The 19,119-nt window shown below is 38.9% G+C and overlaps 1 protein-coding gene across 3 annotated transcripts in view; it reads left to right on the top strand.

Annotated features, from left to right (window-relative positions):
• The window catches only part of OSBPL9 (oxysterol binding protein like 9), a 57,307-nt gene that overhangs the window by 466 nt on the left and 37,722 nt on the right, over window positions 1–19,119 (top strand). For all 3 annotated transcript variants that reach the window (XR_005602553.1, XM_039556582.1, XM_039556581.1), the window contains exons 2-3: window positions 8,504–8,554; window positions 12,152–12,230. Coding sequence is in view for 2 of the 3 variants with exons in the window: in XM_039556582.1 (XP_039412516.1) it covers window positions 8,504–8,554; window positions 12,152–12,230 (130 nt within the window). In the remaining variant the exon portion in view is untranslated. The remainder of the gene's footprint in view (window positions 1–8,503; window positions 8,555–12,151; window positions 12,231–19,119) is intronic.

The following is a 19,119-nucleotide window of genomic DNA, read 5'->3' as shown; positions in this document are numbered from 1 at the left end:
GTGCTGGCCGCGCGCTGCCGGGTCCCGCTGCCGGGTCCCGCTGCCGCGGCGCCCCCCGCCCTGTCCAGCGGGAGCTCGCTCTGGCCCCGATCTGGGCCCGGGGCGGTGCCGCATTCCCGGGGCCGTGTGCGCCCAGCCGCGCCCGGCGCCTCGTGCCCGAGGCTCGCGGTGCGGTACCGGCGCGCTTGCCGGGCTCGCTGCTGCCCGGCAGGTGCTTCCCGGAGCCGGATCGACTTTCGCCTTTCCGTTCAGGACTTCCCACTTCCCAGCGCTAACTTTTAAAGTGCGGTGTGTTAGGAAACAGTGATGTTTTCCTTAACTTTTTTTTTTTTTTTTTTTTTTGCATAAGCCCTGACAGATCCTGCCTTGCTGGCTTTTTCACCTTCCTTATTAGTATTTTTACATAACTTACGAGTGTTTTAATGGTGTGGATTAATTTTTTTCAAGGAGGCACCCTGAAATCAGAAGGCTCACTGGGTGAACTGCATCCATGCCCCAAAGTTTTCTTCTCGTGGAGCAATTAGTGTATCAGTCTGAATAAAACACATACAAATTAAACCTGTAGTAAGTTGTAATAGATTTACAGCAAATAACTTGAAGTATCACACTGTCCGTGAAGCTTTGTTCATACAGTAGCATTGCATATAAAATTCTTTCCCTAAATCTGGATTTCCATCATATTGGGAGAGAGCTTATCTTCCCAGATGCAGGGGATAAGGCTCTTGCCACAGAACTGTCTCAGGCTCTCAGTTTTGTTCATTTGGGTTCAAAATCTCTCAGCTGGGATGTGGATGGAGAAATGGAAGTGCTTTTGTAGTGGCTATTTAATGGCTCTTCAAATGTCAGCTGTTTGACAGAGATGAATTAGTCAGCGTGGTCTAAGTAGCAGTCCAAGGTGCAAAGTCATTTAATGCTCAGCTACAGAAATAGAAACATTTGCTGATGACTAGTGTGTATAATTATAATTCTGGATATTGCACTGACTTTCATTCTATGGTCTTTACCTGTTTAATAGAATAATATTATATTATTTAACTATTTCCTATTTCTAGGTACCTCTACACATACATTACACTTCTATTTTGCATAATTTATTATGTCCTCTGTTAGTATAACACCTTTTAGTTCGCAAATTTGAAACTCCTTTATTTAACTACCTATCCTAAGAAATTCAAGTTGGATTCAAGGAATAAAATCATGTACCTTTACCCCTGAGAAGTGGCTGCAGTTAACATTTCCTTCAGAATGGTTTTCTCATCCATGTGCTGTCTGCACATCATATGTCTGCACATATGTCTCTGAAGTGCTTGCTAGGCCATTCTCCAGACATCTGAATTCATTCTCTTACCTAAGGCTGTGTGTCATGCTGAAACCTGCCTGCCAAAAGATCTGGTCCTTTGGCACGTCCTCTTCTCCATGTGTGCTGGCGTGGTTGCTCCCAGGGCAGCAGGATCAGCAGGAGCAGGGTTTAGAGATAACTCAGATCTAGTCCCAGTTGATTACACACCTCTCAAGAACTAATCCTATCATTCAGAAGGTGGTAAGGCACTGTTTGCTTCAGCTTACTCATGACTGGTAGTTTATGAGGCTCATAAACATCATTAATTTGAAATGTTGGCAGGTTTGGGGGCTTTATTTATATGGGGCAATGGCCTGTTGTGCTCTGCATAGGCAGCCTTGTGTTTGGAATTAACCATGTGATCAGGTACACAGGGCCGTATGCTGTGCTCCCTCTGAGCCAGTTTGTCTGAAGCAATGGAATTGCCTCACTCTGCCTGAGTGAGTGTGACTGGGTTGATGTTTCAGCCTGAACCTGCCCCCTCCCAGGAGTGCAATGCATGGGTGGGGTGGGCTGGGATGGTTTCAGCCAGGCTCTCTGGACACACAGTCTGGAAGCAGTTTTGCTGATAGGATGGATTACAGGTACTTGGTTAGCCTGTACCTGCTCATCGCCTCTCCAGGCTCCTCAGCCCATTGCAATCCAGAAAGTTCTGTGGACAGGGGACACTTCCTCCAACAGATCCCACAGCCTGTTAACCTTTGGCTGGGGAGCTGTGGAAAACTGCAGGGAAATAACTCCTGATGCAGCTGAACTTTCCATTAGAGCCTGATCCACAAACTTGTTTCTTCATAGGCGTGTCCTTGCGCTCTAGTACTTAGTCTTCTTTGGTAGTTACTTAAAATAGACTGCAGAAAAGCACCCTTAATGTGAAATAAACATTCAAACAGAATTAGTGTGTAATAGCATTGCATTCTGGGGGGAAAAAAAAGGATATGCTTTGTCTTTTGGTGGAATGAATAGCTGTTAACCTAAGTATGTTTTGGATACATACATCAGAAGCAAATGAATTCAATGAAATTCCATTTCTGGAATGATTAGAACTTTAAAGGAGCAAGGCAAAAGATTTTATATCACGTCAGAGTCAGGAAAAAAGAAAAACATGGTCACATTTATTTCTGTTTTCATTTGTGCCTTCCATCCTTTGTACTTGTATTGCAGTGAACAGTAGTACTACAACTGGCATGGGTGAATGTGAATTTTTCTCACATGCATTTACATGGTGTTTTACAAAGGCCTTTTACCCAATTTGCCAAATTGTTGGCTTTTTTTTCCACTTCTGTAGTCCAGGAGTTTTTTTCCTCATTCAGAATTGAAATGTTCATCCTCAAATTTGCTTGAAATTACTTTTGTGTAAAGTTACTTATGAATTCCATAATTTAGAGAGTATAATCTGGACTTCTCATGCAAATATTCTTTTCACATGTTTTTGCTCAAATAAATGATTGTCTGATATCAGTAAATGGCCACTTTTTTTTTTTTTTTGAAGAGCAAAATATGAATTAAATAACAGTGTGCCATTTTTGCCATTTTGGATCAGTTTGACCAATGGCTTGACGAATTATTTCTTTTTTCCCCTCAGTATTCTTGGGTTTGTGACTCTACCAAAGTTTTCTCTTGAAAGAATGACTTAAATATATAAGTTACTGAAGCATTGTGGGATTTTCAGTGTGTTGTTGGCTGTACTGAAATATTTAGGAGATAAGTCTCGAAGTGGCTCATTCCAGCCTTCTGCTGGCACAAGAGCTGTAAAGTTGTTCCATGAGCTGGATTCCAGATGAAAAATAGCTTTGTACTGATTTATTTTTTCAGCTGAATTTGTTCTGTTGTTTGTTTTGTGCATGTCAATGTGAAAACGTGTGTTGACATTCTGCTGGGAAGAGTGCATGAAGACAAAGAAATGGTCAGGGAGGAAGGGGGACTTGAATGCAATTTGCTTTTTGTTTGTGTTTTCTGGCAGAAGTGCTGTCTTAAATACACATCAGCGATGGCCTTGATAACCCTTGGGAATCCTGTAGAAATAATCCAGAGAACCACTCAAGTTTGAAAATCTGATTTTAATTCTAGCTTTAAGTGTACTCTTTAAATAAATATTTAAATTGTATGATAAATTGAAAGCAGAACTGGCATAGCTGTGCAAACAGTGCTAAAAACAGTGCCAGAGGAAGGTCAGTTCCTTAACGTATTTTCAGACTTTGTGGATATTTGACATTTGGTAGTATTGAAAGAACTGTTCAAAATGTTGCAGGCTTAAAGAACTGCCTTGCGTAGTGAATGAGGGCTGCCAGAAAAAATTGTTGGGTATACCTACTGCGTGTTCCTGAAACCAAACTGGGGAGCCTCCCATCATCTTAATGGTTTTTGCACCAGTGAATGCCTAAAGAAGAGACTGAAGTGCTGTTCTTTTGTTCATCATTCCATCATACTACTTTTAAAACATTTGCTGGTTGAATGCTTTCAGGAGCAAGAGCTGTGTGAAATCAGTTGTTAGGAAAAGTAGTTGTGGTAATATAAAAGTATCTTTCCCCTCATGATTTTCAAGACCACAACTAATTAGCAACTTTAATACTGGCTGTATTGAACCACTTGTGGCCACAAGAACCACTTGTGGTTTATACAACCCAGCTATTGAGGAGGGGGACTCAAACTTTGGAGCAGTTTTATGAATCTTTGGTGGTGAGCTGAAAACAAACCTTGTTGATTTGATTTCAAACGATGCCTCCGAAACTGCAGTCTTGGCTCAGTGGCTCCACGGTAGAGACTTGCAGTTAAATACTTCTTCCAAATACAGTTTCTCAATCAACAGCTGCATGCAAAAATCCCAAGAAAACAGGAAAAAAATCACATCTGCTTTTGCACAAACATTCCCTCTGAGGTCTCTGTTTTCCATTCTCAAATTAAATGACACTTTTTTCTTATAATAACTTGATCTGTCACATGCCCTGAAAACAACTCAGTGAGTCTATTAAAAACAGACAAAACTGTAAGTGAACTTGTAATAATAAAAATAATTCTGACTTTATGATCACGGGATAAAAAATATTGTTGGTTATAATACAACACTAAATTGAATTTTGTACATAGTTTAAACTTTGTATCACAGGTTTTGATGCACTGAATAAACTGTTAAACGATGATAATTTAAGTAGTTGACTCCTGTTTAGCAGTGAGGTTGCAGCTATAGGCAGTTTAGTCTGTAGCTGTGCTTCTTGGGGAAGAGGAGGATTCCAGGATTGTGCTGTACCTTTTACATCTTGATCCAGTTGTTTTCTGATCCATGTATTTTTTTCTCATAGGGTTCTCTAAGTAGTGTAACGCTTTTCTGTGCCAGGACCCGTGAAATGTTGCCTTATCTATTTCATAAAAACCTGGTATCTGTTTGGGTTAAATGAGCCCTGGTGGCACCCTCAGCTATCACTGCAGTGGTTTATCTCCTGTTTTATGACTGCACCCACAGAAGTCCCAGCTTTAGCTGCACGAACAACAGGGCTGTGAGATGCTGTCCCTGAGTTCAGGGAGCTCCTCCTCTGAGACTGACGAGCTGGAGGAATGGTGGGCTGGGAACAGCCTGTAAAGTCTTTAAATTGTTGAGGTCTGTTTCTGCTTGAAAAATGAGCGTTGCCTTAGCATTTGATGAGAAAAATGACTATTATGGAAAGTGATCCAAATTTAAGCTTCTCTTGTAGATGTAGATAAATCGCAGAGATTACTGTTTATAGATACAGCTTGTTTCAGGTTCTTGATCCCTATCAGGAAATAAATGTCCCAAGTGGTTTTGCTCATCTGTGTACTTATGTTAGGGATTTCCATGACAGCACTGAGTGAGTCATAAATGCACCTCTTCAAGTTCTGTGCCCTTCTGTTCAAGCAGAACTCATGCCTGAGAACTTTTGGAGGCAAAGAGCAGCTGGGTTGTATTTGAAACCTTAAACTTTGCACACAACAGCTAAAACTCAAATGAAATAGTAAGATGAAGGAGGGCTGTGGGCCTTTGGGGGTTGGGTTAGGATTCTGATTGTGTTTTGTTTTCTTTAAATAGGCCCATACATTATTTTCACTTCTCTTAAGAATTTGTAGGTTACCTGAAATGCCTTATGTTAGATCAGTTCTGTACGTGATCAATTGGGCTGTGTGGGTGTAAAAGAGAAACCAATAAAGGCCACATATTTTTGGGAGATACCTGTATTCCCCCTGCAGCAATACTCTATAGCTTTGTTCATTTCTACAAATTTTTATTTGAGTTTCAGCTGAAATTTATCTCATATTGCTGTCTGCTTATAACCTGTTCAAGTCCTTTATCATTACAATCAGTACAGTGTGTATTGAAAGCTTATGGAAAATGTAATTTTGTCTGGTTATAAAACTGAGCACAGAAAAAAGATGGCTGCATATTAAAATCTTAAATATAAAAGGAAGGTAAAATGTGGCTTTTTTTATTAGCCATTCAGAGATGTCTTTCTGCTGTATGAGTTTTCGTTCAGTGAAATGGAACCATTCCTCAAAACAGTTATGGGATGGCTTTATTTTTAATAGGGTATATTGGATAACCTAATTTCGACCAGAGAATAATAAGGGGAAGTTGAAAATATTTGAATTGTATTTTTATAAAATCCTAGTTGGGGCTGGGGCAAAATCTAAAATGTCAGCTGAATTTTATTTTAAAGTACTGTCCTGCAGCAACAGTGGAAGGTTTGCTGTCTGCCAGTGAGAAAATACAGCACTGTGTGTGATGACATCTGCCTGCTCTGGAGCTCAGGGAATTCAGTTGCTGGGGTGATGGGTGCTTTATTGCACTTAGGTAGAATGAATTAAATTTACTGCTTTCTTATAATTGGTATTAACCAAGTAAAACTCTGTCTGAAGATGGTGAAATTGTAGGTATACAAGCCCACACGCTGACCTGTTATTTCTCTTGTGAATCTTTTTGCAGACTAAGAACATTATAATGTTTAAACTTAATTTCCATTCCATTAAAATGTGGTGGACAAGAAATAGGGAGGCTTTTACCGTATCTTTTGCAGCAGAGTTGATGGTCAGTGGAAATGGGGCTTGTTGGGATTCTGCCCTCTCCTGTACTGGGACAAGCCCTCGTATACCCTACACGTAGCTGAGGGGTCTAAACCCAACCAAACCCAATGTCTCTTCTGCTGCCTTTGCTTCTTTTGTGCTCTGGTTCTGTGTCTGTGCCCAGCACAGGGAGCTGGGAGGGCTTTGCCTGGTGTGTGTGATCCGGGCAGTCAGATCTGGTCGGGTCCCTGCAGCTGCTGCACAGTTGCAGCCTCAGTCCAGATATTTTCTTTCCTGTTTAGATTATGCCAATATTTCTTCCAGAAACCACCAGAGGGAGTGATAAACTCTCAGAAGTGTCCTCCCATTTTAGGAGAACTCTCAAGGCAGTGAATATAAAAAATTAAAGTGTACTCTAGTGAGCTATGTCCCAAATATACACCATTTCTCATTGGAAATTATTGGATAAACTTTGTAGCTAGACACTTTCTTGGGCTTGAGGTTAAAAAAAAAGACCAAAACAAAACAATGCTCCAAAAAGTCTTCCATATGTACTTGTTGTCTAAAAAGAAATTATATATCTGTATAATACATTATGGAGGCACCACTGGTCTTTACTTCCATTTCACTTTGACCAGATAATGTATGTTGATGTGAAAACAAATGGATTAATACTGATGGCTTCTAACATTCAGAAGACAGCTCTGATAAATTAGAGCCTGAATTGAGTGAGAGGTCAGCTAAAACATTATTTGAAGCCCCAAGTGCTGTACTTTTACATTATCTTTAGTGAACAGGACTTGCTAGGACTGCTTCATTCTTTCCTTGTAGCTATATCTAAAGCATGTTGCAGATGAAGAATAATTTGTTACTATTAAGACTGATACTTCTTGTCCTGTCTTTTTTTCCATTGATGTCAGCAAGATTTTATTGTCTAATGGCTTCAGTGAAAATAGGTCTGGTGATAATAACATAAATATATTGTCTTGATGGAATTCTTGATACACTGTTGGAAAGAAGTGGGTGTTTCAGAAGATGACCGCAAGAGAATCTGATCATGAGACACCAGTGACAGTTGTTTTCCTGACCTGAAAGAATGTAGTTTGAATATTTGGATGGCAAGAGAGAAGGGGTTTCATTAGACAGGACTACCTTTCAGATAAGGCTACAATAGCAAGTAATTTATCATTTAAAAATCAGAAAGTGTGTGTATGGGTAGTCAAAAACCAGCCCTTTTCAGAAAACCAAGTATTCAGAATGACCTAAATGTTTTCTTTTTCTTCTTTACCTTAAATAGTTTGTGTGTTCCACTTGGGCTTGCCACTATTGCCCAGTGTTGGTGGTTACTGTCAGCTTTGCCTGAGACAGTGGTGGGAATAGCTGAAAGATCAAGTATCACAATTTCAAGCTGGAAGTGTATTGACTGTTTAGAATTCCCTACTTGGGGGGTTGAGGCTTTTTTGTCAGTGCTTCAAACAGATAATAAAGAAGAGATTGAGTATTTTGCAAGGTAGGTTAGTCTGCAGGTTTGAGGACTATTTATGGACATGAAAATCCTGTTTTCTGATCTGGGCTCCAGTTGCTTCAATGTCTACAAATATTAACTTTTCTAACTGTAATAATGACAGTGGGCTGTACTAGCTAGGAAGTAGATACACAAACATGGCTAAGCATGAATTCTGTATCTGCATAAAAGGGGTCTAAATCAGGGAAAGTTTCTGACAGATATATAATTTAATTTATACAATTCTGCCTGCACAGCTGGATTTTGTTTTATGGACACTTTTCTGAGAGTAGGAGAGAAAGGAGGAAGATATGAATCAGCATACTGCTGATTTTTAATATTTCTCAAGTCCTTTCTTCTTCTTTTTACTTTCTATAAAGGTGTGGACTGCATCTTGAAAGTATTTCTTGAAGATATCTAGAAAACTTCTTGAAGTGGGATATTGTGTTCTTGTTTTTTGAAGGATTCATTTTCTGTACCATGGTGGCGTACTTCTGTGTGGGAACTAACCTATTTTGTAACAGAAGTTGCATCTTGTTTAATCCGTCACTAAAACATGATATAAAAATGCTTTACTCTTTCTCTGTTGCTTTGAATAACTTTCTTCTTACTGTATTTGTTAACCCACTGCTCTGGTTTTTTTTCTGTTTCAGTCAAAAGACAAAATGATGAGAGGCTCACGCCGAGGGTGTGTTAGACTCAGGGTAAGTGTTGTTTTATTCAGTACTTAATGACTTACTGTGTATAATGTGTCCTAATGGAGAGAACTGCAAGGAGACTTTTGAGGTTTGTGCTCTATTCCTGACTCTGCAAAATGCTGAAATAGTGAAAGTATTTAAAGAAAGAAAACATTAGAGGTCAAGTGACATGCTGGGCTAATTACATCATATAATTTATATATGGTATAAAAATATTATACATTTTATATGAAAATATTTTCTATTTTATATTAAAAGGTGTTCTATGGCAGAGTAAGATGGGTTAGTGGTAGCATGCCATGAAAACGTTGCTGTTTGCAGTTCTCATTTCTGTGTGTGGAGGTACATGTGTATATACAGGAGGATAATGGATAAGAATGGGAACATTTTGAGTCTTGAAGTAAGAGAATTCTAGGGAAGGGGGTCTGTGGTCTTACAAACAGTGTGATGAGTGTTAAAGGAGAACTGTGCATCTTCCAGTTACTCCTTCCTTCTGTCACTAATCCTTTCTAGTCTTTCTGTGGGCCTATTACAGGGGTGCCTGTATGAGGCATCTGAGACTCAGAGAATCCCCATTAACTTGGATTTCAGATCACTTATTTGCACTTTGTCTTGCTTGATATATTGATATCTTAATTCAGAATTTCTTTAAGAATGAGTTCAAATCACTGTCTACCTAGAACAAGACATTTCCAAAGACTCACAAGGATGTTTTTTTCATTCTGCAGAAAAATTCAGTCTGAAAAGCCATGCCTGCTTCAGTAGTGCTGTGAGCCTGGCAGTGTGGAGGTCAGCCTCAGCCTGCCAGTTTAGGAAACATTAAAAGAGAGCAATCTGTTCAATGTTGCATGGTCCATCTTTATATGTATTTAACATAAAACAATCCCTTTCTCTTCTCCCGTCTGCCACTCTTCCATCCCAAATTGTTCTTTGGTGTTTTCTAAAAACTTACAAACTCCCCCAGCCTTTCTCTGAATATATGTGATTTACTTGGTGGGGTTTTTTTTTGTGAAGGAGGAAGGAATCTTCCCTTTTTTTGCTTTTGCAAAGCAGCTCCTCTGGCAGATGACAGTGATACTGATAGCTGAACAGATGGGCTTCTGCAGTCTGAAATTCTATCAAAGAGGTTTTCTGTTTAGAGTAATTGTTGATTTGTAACTGTAGGTGTGAACATAAACAAACATGTAATTTAAGCAATTTGTCTAAAATACTTCCTTTTCTCTTGAATGGATTATTAAAAGTTTGTTCCTCACCTTTTTGCTCTTGATACACTTTTCATAGGCATGAAGTTTCATCTTCAAATTCTTTTGTTGATTGTCTTAGTGTACTTAGGAAAGTGTATTCATAGAGGATTCTGTGTCGTCTGCACTATGCTTAACTCCTGCTAAAGTTTTCTGGAATATACGTAAACTTTCCCACTGTGATTTTACTTGTTCATATGTATTATCTGCATGATAGCTGAAGCATCTTCTGTGCTTCTGGCTCAGACCCCAGTGTTGCAGTGACAGTCTGTGCACAATGCACAGGTTTGTGCTGAGCTCACAGGCCCAGGAGAGCTCTCCCTGCTCCCACACTGAGGATGGGGCAGGACTCAGCTGTCCCAGTCTGTGTTTAGCCTTACATGAGTTTAACCTATATCCTCTGCAGAGAATATCTTGGTCATGTTCTTGGTGTCTGACTTACAGGTTTTTGATATATTTAGCCTGGAGAAAAGGAGGCTCAGGGATGACCTTATCACTCTCTACAATTCTCTGAAAGGAGGTTGTAGTGAGGTGAGGGTCAGTCTCTTCTCCCAAGTAACAAGTGACAGGGTGAGAGGAAATGGCCTCAAGTTGCCCCAGGGGAGGTTTGGATTGGACATTAGAAGAAATTTCTTCACTGAAAGAATGGTCAGCGTTGGAACAGGCTGCCCAGGGAAGTGGTGAAATCACCAGCCCTGGAAATGTTCAAAAGATGTGTGGGTGTGGCACTTGCTGAGATAATTCAGTAGTGAATGTGGTGGTGCTGGATGAACAATTGGACGGGATAACTTTAGAGCTCTTTTCCGACTGTAGTGATTCTATGGTACAGCTGTTGAGGAGAATGATACTGTACAACTTGCAGTGACCTTCTGATTTACTGCATAGCAAAACATGTACTTAGAGTGCCAGATATTTTTTATCTACTGGTATATTTAAAAACAAAATATGCTGGTTGTTTTGTGCTGGCACTAAAAGTATTCAGAGTTATACTGGCTTGGATACACTTTTTAGGGGCCTTTTTAATAGTGATCACAGAGCTGTCCGAAAAACCTGTGTGGAAGAAACTCTTGGAGAAGTTAAGTGGCACATTTTATCAGTGGAGGGAAATAAAAAACCAATTTGGTGCTCTCCTTTCCTGCCACACTGCCTTGGATTACAGATGGTTGGTGCTGTTCTTACTGGCTCCTGCCACTCTGTTGTGGGGCCTGTGGTGGTCGCAGCCATGCATGACTTGCTCCCAGAGGCCACAGATGTCATGTAGGGACTGTGAGGAACGTGTGTGGGTAACACTGACTCAGCTCCCTCTGCCCAAGTCTGTCCCCAAACCCCCGTTAGGTTTTGGCCGGCCTGGTGTATCCCTGACCCCCAGCCCTGCAGCTGCTGTGGGATGCTTGGCTGAGTGAAAGGAAGCACTGCTTGGAACTGACTCACGTCTCCTGGTACTAGTGTTACTCTTCGTGTACTCTGAGAGTAAGGGCAGAATTTACCCTTTAGATATGTGAACCTTCCAGGGATGTCTGTCTGTTTTGTGGGAGGTGGAAGGATAGAACAGATCCTGGTGCTGTGTTGCCTTGGAGAAGAAGAGAAACTGAATAAATCCACTGGTGATTTTTGAGCTAAATATTACAATTTATTGGAGTTGGCAGAGATGTGGAATTGTCCTTTTTTTTGTATCTTCTCCTGGGTGAAACTTATTTATTATAAGTGTTAGAGGGAGCAGGAATGAAAATGTGGGTAGATTTGTAAATAGCTAAGCACAGATGGTCTTTAATTTATTTGCATTTCCTTGTAATAATTCATGAAGAATTAGAAGACAAAGCTAGTTACTTTTGATATATCCTGATTACATACTCTTCATATTTACTTAGGGACTGAAAATTAGATCATGCAGTATACCAGTGACATGACATGATGGGCCAAATTCATTCTGCTAGAATGATTTATTTTTTATTACAGGCTGGTAGATAAAATCAGGTCAAGAGCTTCTTTTTGTAGAGTACTTATGAATTATTATTTTTATACACAGAAAATACATATAAAATATTGCTTCTTGCTCTTCTTTAAAATATAAGTAGTAAACTGCTGCAGCATAAAGCCACCTCCATTACAAAAATAAAAGATGCATATTATTATCCAGAAAATCAGCTTTACAAACATTTACTGGTTTTTTCTGCAACTAAAAATTTATTGTTTTAAAGAACTGACTGCATCCTATGACTGAACAGAGAATCTTTCTGCTCTTTACTGTATTCAGTTTGCTTTTAATTTGTCAAAGCTTTTTAAATTCCAGTGGTGTAGTGATAGAGTGTCTGCTGCTGATGTCACTGCTTGCCTTATCAGGATTTTGTTCTTTGTTTCACAGGGAGCTGTGATTGGTATAGACGATGAGGACGACAGCACCTTCACAATAACTGTTGATCAGAAAACCTTCCATTTTCAGGGTGAGCTGAAAGAAGAGATTGTTTTTTCTTATAATAGATTCCACTTGTATTTGATGGATGATTTTAAATGTTTGGCAACAGAACAGCATGAATGAGCACACTGAGAACATTCTGGATCCAGGGGTGCTGCAGGTTAGGCAGGGATTTACATCTGCAGTGGATACATATGTGCTAGAAAGAGACTGTAGCTCTGGCAGGATTTGGAGATTAATAATGTAAAGAATAAATCACTCAAGGGGAGAAAGTAATGTGCTTCTGATTATGGGTTTCGCTTACAAAACGTTTCTGATCTTCGTTATCAAGATACAATTATGCATTTCTTTATGAAGAGAATCAAGACTGGTCTGAAGGTTGCAATTTGTATCCAAATAGAACTTAATGCTCAATTATGAGGAGACTAGAGGCAACATTTGGCTTAACGGTGGAGCTTTGCTTCAAGATTTACCAGCTTGCATTCATTTCATCTACATTTCTGTGTCTTGTCTGCCAGTCACCATTTCTCTGCTATTATCCTTTTATTCACATTTCCTAACACCAATGCCATCTGCCACTGCTATGTTTCGTCATTGCATGCTATGGCTCACCGGTAGAAAGGGTAAGGCTCTATATAATTGCTATGTACTCCTTAAATTATTTTGTCTGCAGCAGTAGGACAAAATACTGCGCTAATATTGAATAGAGAACTTCCTTTTTCTGAATGTTAAAATCTGAGGGAAGTGTGATGAAAATATTTTGCAACTAACATTTGTTAGTCCTTTTGCTTTTCCTCTACAATGCAGTGACTAAATAATTGCTTTGTATAGAGCTGGAAACTGTAAATATCCAAGAGGCACATTTGCATTTAAGCAGTCAATTTATGTAAACTGAAATAATTCTATAACTTGTATTGTACATATTTTTGAATCAGTGATTTGCAAATGGGAATTATCATTAGTACTGTTGCTTTTGTGAGACTATTTCTAATGGTAAATATTAATTGTACACCATATTGTCACTGGCTTCTGTATTCCTTGTGCTACAGTTTTTTCTAAATGCTGCTGCTGTCCTCTGGCTTTTCACTGCATTAAGCCTCATAAATATACCTTCATAATGCTGAGCTCACAGCAATACTTAAATCTACTGTTCCCAAGGATAACTGATAAAATGCAAGCTAATTGCTAATGCAGTAATGGAATGCTGTACTAGGGCAGTCTTTCAGTACTACAAAGCTAAATACTGCTGAATATTTGAGAACTTGATACAGGTAAATCTAGACATCTCTAATCTTTAGTTAGTAAGATACACCTTTTTTAATGCATCTTGTTTTCAGTGATTTGTTGTATGCTGTCTTCTCCTTTGGGTAGCCAGATGTCTTAAGAAAACTGATAGTATTTGACAGGAGTAATGTTTTACTCTAAGTAATATTGATAATTTTTGAACAGCAATGTTGTCACGTCTTGTGCTTTATAATTTCCCTTTCTCAGCATTTCATATTAGGCCAGGATTTATGTATGCTCCTTTAGTGTACAACTAAGATATTGTACACTATTTTCTGTATTATGCTTTTTTATTAGTATATTATGAAGATAACGTCCCTGATATCCTGGAAATTGTAATGATACAAGCACAGTATTAATATATGTGGATTTAATGCAAAAATGTATAAAGACAGGTAAGATATCAGTCCTGTGATATTTCAGTATAAAAAAAGCTCCATAGAACTACATATGTTGTTCTTACAGCCACTGTAAATGCATTCTCACCTCATGCAACCTCTGTCATAAGTATGTCATAAGTATGTCAATACATAAGTATTGTTCATTTTATTAGATTAATTCAGTATTACACAAGTTTTAACTTATGCAAAATGTAGGTCACTGTCAACCATGAAAGGCGAGTGGTTAATAATGTAAATATTACAAAATGTATGCTGAGACCACATAGGATATGTGGGGCAGGTTCTGGGAATAATCCAAGAAAACATACAAAATTCCTAACAATTTCTTCCTAACTTTGAATACCTGATTAAGATAGAGCTTTTGTTCTGCAAGGTAGTCATAGCTATAAATACATTCACCCTTTATAAAAGAAGTCTTGGACAAGAGAAGACTGCAGGAATGGCAACTTACAGTCTCTTCCTTCTTGCTGCCTTCCTTCATTCTCAAGGACAGACAGGTATTCAAAGAACCTGGAGGCTCGTTGGGGAAAAAACAGAACTTTAAAAATCCAGGCTTTCAAAGATCTGCTGATCTAAGTTAGGGTCCCATCTGCAGTGGAACAGTTTCTCTTTCAGGCTCTCCATTCACTCAGACTTTAAGTCCTGATTGGCGCCTCAGTGAAATTTTGCTGACAGGCAGTGATAGAATTTGAATTAGTGAAAAATAAAACTTCATTCTGGGTTAATTAATTATTTCTTAATATCAATTACTCAAAATTGCACATCTGAGTAACACTCTAGAGATGTAATTAATGAGATGAGGGGCAAATAAGTAATTTAAAAATGTCTGATTAGCTTCTCACATGGAAGTTGATTCCATGTGTGTGTGTGTGTGTGTGTAACTGAATGTCCAAAGTGCCAAAACTCTGGTGTCTCTCACTGAGATTTGCTTGTCACTGGATTTTGGTAAATTCTGAGTCTTCCTGGTGTAGAGTTCACATTTTGTTGCTGCTTGTGTCAGTCTCCTTCTCTTCCGTTCTTGACTGTGCTTCCTAGTGGCTACTCCTGTATTGAACATCAGTAAAAGTTAAAAAGTTTTTATTACGAAGATATTGTAGGTTTTGAAAGATGACTGGGTACATCCCAAATGGGATCCATATCCTTGGTACCTGGGTATAAAGGAAAGAAGTTAATTGGATAAATATGGGCAGTAAAACAAACAGCATGTTTTGGTTTTACTGTGAGCTTCACTTTAGCTCTGCCAGGGTTCCCAGCAGATTTTTTTTCCTGTATTTTATTGTTATGTACAGGTATATTGATGTTTGTTCATATTGGAGGGGGAAGGGAGGTAGAATGACCTCAGGCATTTTAAAATAGATTTAAAAGTAATGTATTTTATCTCCTGATTGGTCCTTGTTTGGTCACGCTGAATATCCAGTTTCATGGCTTGCTTGTAAGGCTTCTGAATTAGGTAGATCTTAAAGTATTCCCTCGTGGGTTTTCTCAGATTAGATGCAAAAATCCATTCAAGTTGCTGTAAGACATTTGGGATAATACTTTCAGTTTAATTTACCTTCCTGTCAGGAAGCTTTTTCTTGGTAATATATTTTTCCTTGCTGCAGTACATGTCCCTGTTCTAAATGTTCCATCACTTTCCAAACACTGTGGGGGTTGGGTTTGTTTTTCTTTTAACATCTTTGTGCCATCACCAAGCTTTAAGCTCTTTCCATTTGGAAATTCACTTCTTCAATCCTTCATATTACTTAGCTGTTCTTTCTCCTCACTGGGATGCTCATAACTTAAATTCAAGAGTGGGAACATGATGTTCAAGGGAGTCTGGCAAGGGTATTGTTGTATTTCTTCTTGATATTTGATTTGCTGTCTAACCTGAAGCAATAATAGCTTCTATTTGGACTGAAATACTTCACTAAATGCACATTGTATGCAGAAAAAAAGAATTCATATTAAAAAAAAAATCAGATTTTTGAACTCCTACCTGAAAACCCAGCTCTTATTCTTTCAGCCTGCAGTACAGTTCCTTGGAAGGCAAATCAGTTTTGTCTCCACTGTTTTGTGTAATAAAGGATTGAAAGATTGGAAGCAGTCCAGTGCATCGATCTGAGATGATTTTGCTTTAGCTTTTGTCTTTCCTTTCCTATTCCTGACACAGAAGTATCTGAGAAATGAAGCCTGAATGTTGCTGTGCAACTTATTCCCTATTACATGAAAGCTGTCAGCTGGTAGAGTTCTCCTTCCTTCCCATCCTTCCCCAGTTTGTAGCTTGATTTGTGGCTTCCCACCATCCCAGCTAAGGAAAAAGGGAGTAATGCTGTAAAAGCAAGGATTTTTTGTTAATGTGGGAGGCATTATTATTGAGGATATGCTGGAGTCCACAAAGGCCTTAGTTGCTGAGCAGTGTCAGAATTGGAGATTTTAAGTATTTGCATTACGTATCAAAATTAGTTTTATTGGTTTTATACCTGTATTTCAACATTACTTGCAGAAGTAGTCAATATTTATAGTCTTCTATACATCTTTGACATTGTCCACCAAATAGATGACAGGAAGCTGACTGCTGTTGTGGTAGAAAGAGGCACTTAAGTCGATCACATTACCTGATTTAAATAACGATTCATAAATTGCAGCCTTTAAAAACAAAAAACTTTAGAGCTTTTTAAATTTGATATTGAAAAATGCCTAGAGAGAGATTTTGGTGTGAATTCTTGGTCTATGCTGGTTTCTTCAGTGATGTCTGTAACTGCTGTGACAACATTGTCCTAAGTTAACATTTTTCTGGGTCTTTTAGGGTTCTGGTGATACTGAAACGGTGAATTCTTCTATGCTATGCTCAATTGTGCTTTTAAATTGCAGGGGAGGATGAGCAGCTATGCTCAGAGTAAAGCTGAGCTACCTGTCATCCTCTCTTTACCTGACCAGGTCTGGGCTGCACAAGGTTCTGGGCTGCGTCTCCTCCTCCCCTGATTGGCATAGCTGCAGAAATTCCTCTGTGAGCCAGAGCTAGGTTTAGCTTTTGCAGTGATTTTTCTGTCTTCACCTCTGCCTCCTTTTTGCTACTGATGTATTGCACTGGTGTTTTGAGGAGTTGGAACATGTGACCAAAGTGCAGGGAATGGTGCATGGTTGTGCTTTTCCTGTTTCATGCAGGTCCTTCTTGCACCAGCAGCATCCTGTGTTGTAATTGTCTGTTTTCCAATCATCCCATGGTTATGCCATTTTTAATGGGACTTTCTGTACCCAATTGTTGTGGTCATATATAAACACCTCCTGGTTTTCTGTTTTTGAGGTTGAAACTGCGTATTTCAAAATACGTGTTAAACTTGAGAGTAGCAAAGAAATAGTACCAAGAAACAATATCTGTATATAGTGTTTTGATTTGTTTTCTTTTTTTCTTCCTCTGGAAGATAAAGTATATTTATTGCTTGTTACTTTTGGCATCAATATGAATCTATTATCTCAACTGTATATGTGATGCATGGCAACTATTTTGGAAGGAGAAAAATGACCAGAAAAGGTCTCACTATAAGGAGGGGAGGGATACTGAGTAGCTCAACACTCTTTTCCTTCTGTTTTAACAAGAAATTTCAGAAAGCAATAAACTTGAGTTTGACCTGTTAAATGGACAACTATTTTATTGGCTAAGAAAATGGTTATATTTTTGTTCTTCTCTTTTGATTTCTTTTTCAATTCAGGCCAAAATGTGGTTTCTACCTTAAGCTAGTAGTTTCAGAGCTTTATCAGTGGAATCTGCAATGGAAAAAATCCTTTATTATGAGGGTGGTGAGGCCCTGGCACAGGTTGCCCAGTGGTTGCCCCATCCCTGGAAGTGTTCAAGGTCAGGTTGGACGGGGCTCTGAGCAACCTGGGATAGTGGAAGGTATTCCTGCCTGTGGCAGGGGGTTGGAATGAGATCATCTTTAAGGTCCCTTCCAACCCAAACCATTATGTGATTCTATGATTTTAAGTGCAAACATACCCTAAAAGCCATTTTCACAGAATATATCATATGAGGTATTATTTAGTGTTACTATTACTAATATTTAAGTATTATTCTCTAGTGAAAAACCAGATACTTGCAGATTTGTCCCACACTCAGGAATGTTTAATTACAAAATTACACATTATATATGGATTTCCAGAGAGAACTAATAGCAACTTGATCATATGTTTCCTTTGTCACACAAGTTTCCACCCAAAGCTATGTTTCTGGGCTGATTATAAAGCTTGCTAAAAAAGCTTTTGAGCTTAGATAACAATGAAGGAGCAATTTAGTTGATTTCTCAAGATCACAGATTATTCTTACAAACACATTGTACACAGGAGACCTTCTGATGCTTTTTGTTTGGGCAAGTCTAATGACTTTGTGTCTTGTGACTGCACAGGAGTTTCCTGTAGGGACAGGGAGCTCAGGCTGGTCAGACACCTGCAGAACAAAAGGAGGATTGATTTATATGTGTGGGTGGAGAATGGCATCAGGGGGAGGATTAGGAGAAGGGAGAGCAATCATTATGACAACTCCAAAATTAGGATCCAGAGGAAATAACGTTCAGCCTACTGGCAGATGTGAGAGCTGCGTGTGTTGGAAGGGTATTTGTAAACAGTGGAAGTACAGTGTTTTGCTAGGCTTGTATGAAACCCTGCTTCATCTTGCCTGTTTTTCTATGGTTTGAAAGGCCTTCAGTGACTTTAAATAGCAATTTATTTAGCCATGGAACAGTCCTGTGATGCGTGACTTTTCCACCTTATTGAGCACTACTGATAAAATCTCTCTCCATTGAGACTGGTGGCAGAAATCCTATCGATCTCAATGTAGCCAGGATTTCATCTCTATTATCTGGTGATTTGTGTGTAAAGATACTACATTAGTTCTGCACTTGGCTGAGGAAATACAGGAATTTTGCATACAAATCAGTGGAAGTTTTGTCAGAATAGAGGCTGCATAATTGACTCTATTGACTCTGTGGGTGTAATAGCCTCTTCTTACTGAGTTCTGCCTGTAAGTAGGTCACAGTGAATGAAAATAAAATATGCATTTCTTTTTGTGACAGTGTGGAGTTTCTATAAGTAATCTAGTAATTTTTTTTCAATAATTCTTCAGGTTTTCTTTCATCCTAATGCCCATGTAGATGTACACACACAAAAAAAGTAAGCACCAATATGCAGATTCTGAGGTGATATATTTTTTGTGTATTCTGTCTTCCAAGTACTGCTGTGCATGACCTAGAAATGCTGGTG

Source organism: Corvus cornix, chromosome 8 (genome assembly GCF_000738735.6).
Source record: "Corvus cornix cornix isolate S_Up_H32 chromosome 8, ASM73873v5, whole genome shotgun sequence".
Lineage (NCBI taxonomy): Eukaryota > Metazoa > Chordata > Aves > Passeriformes > Corvidae > Corvus > Corvus cornix.
Note: the sequence above shows the minus strand (reverse complement) of the source record. Positions and strands in the feature narration are given on the sequence as shown.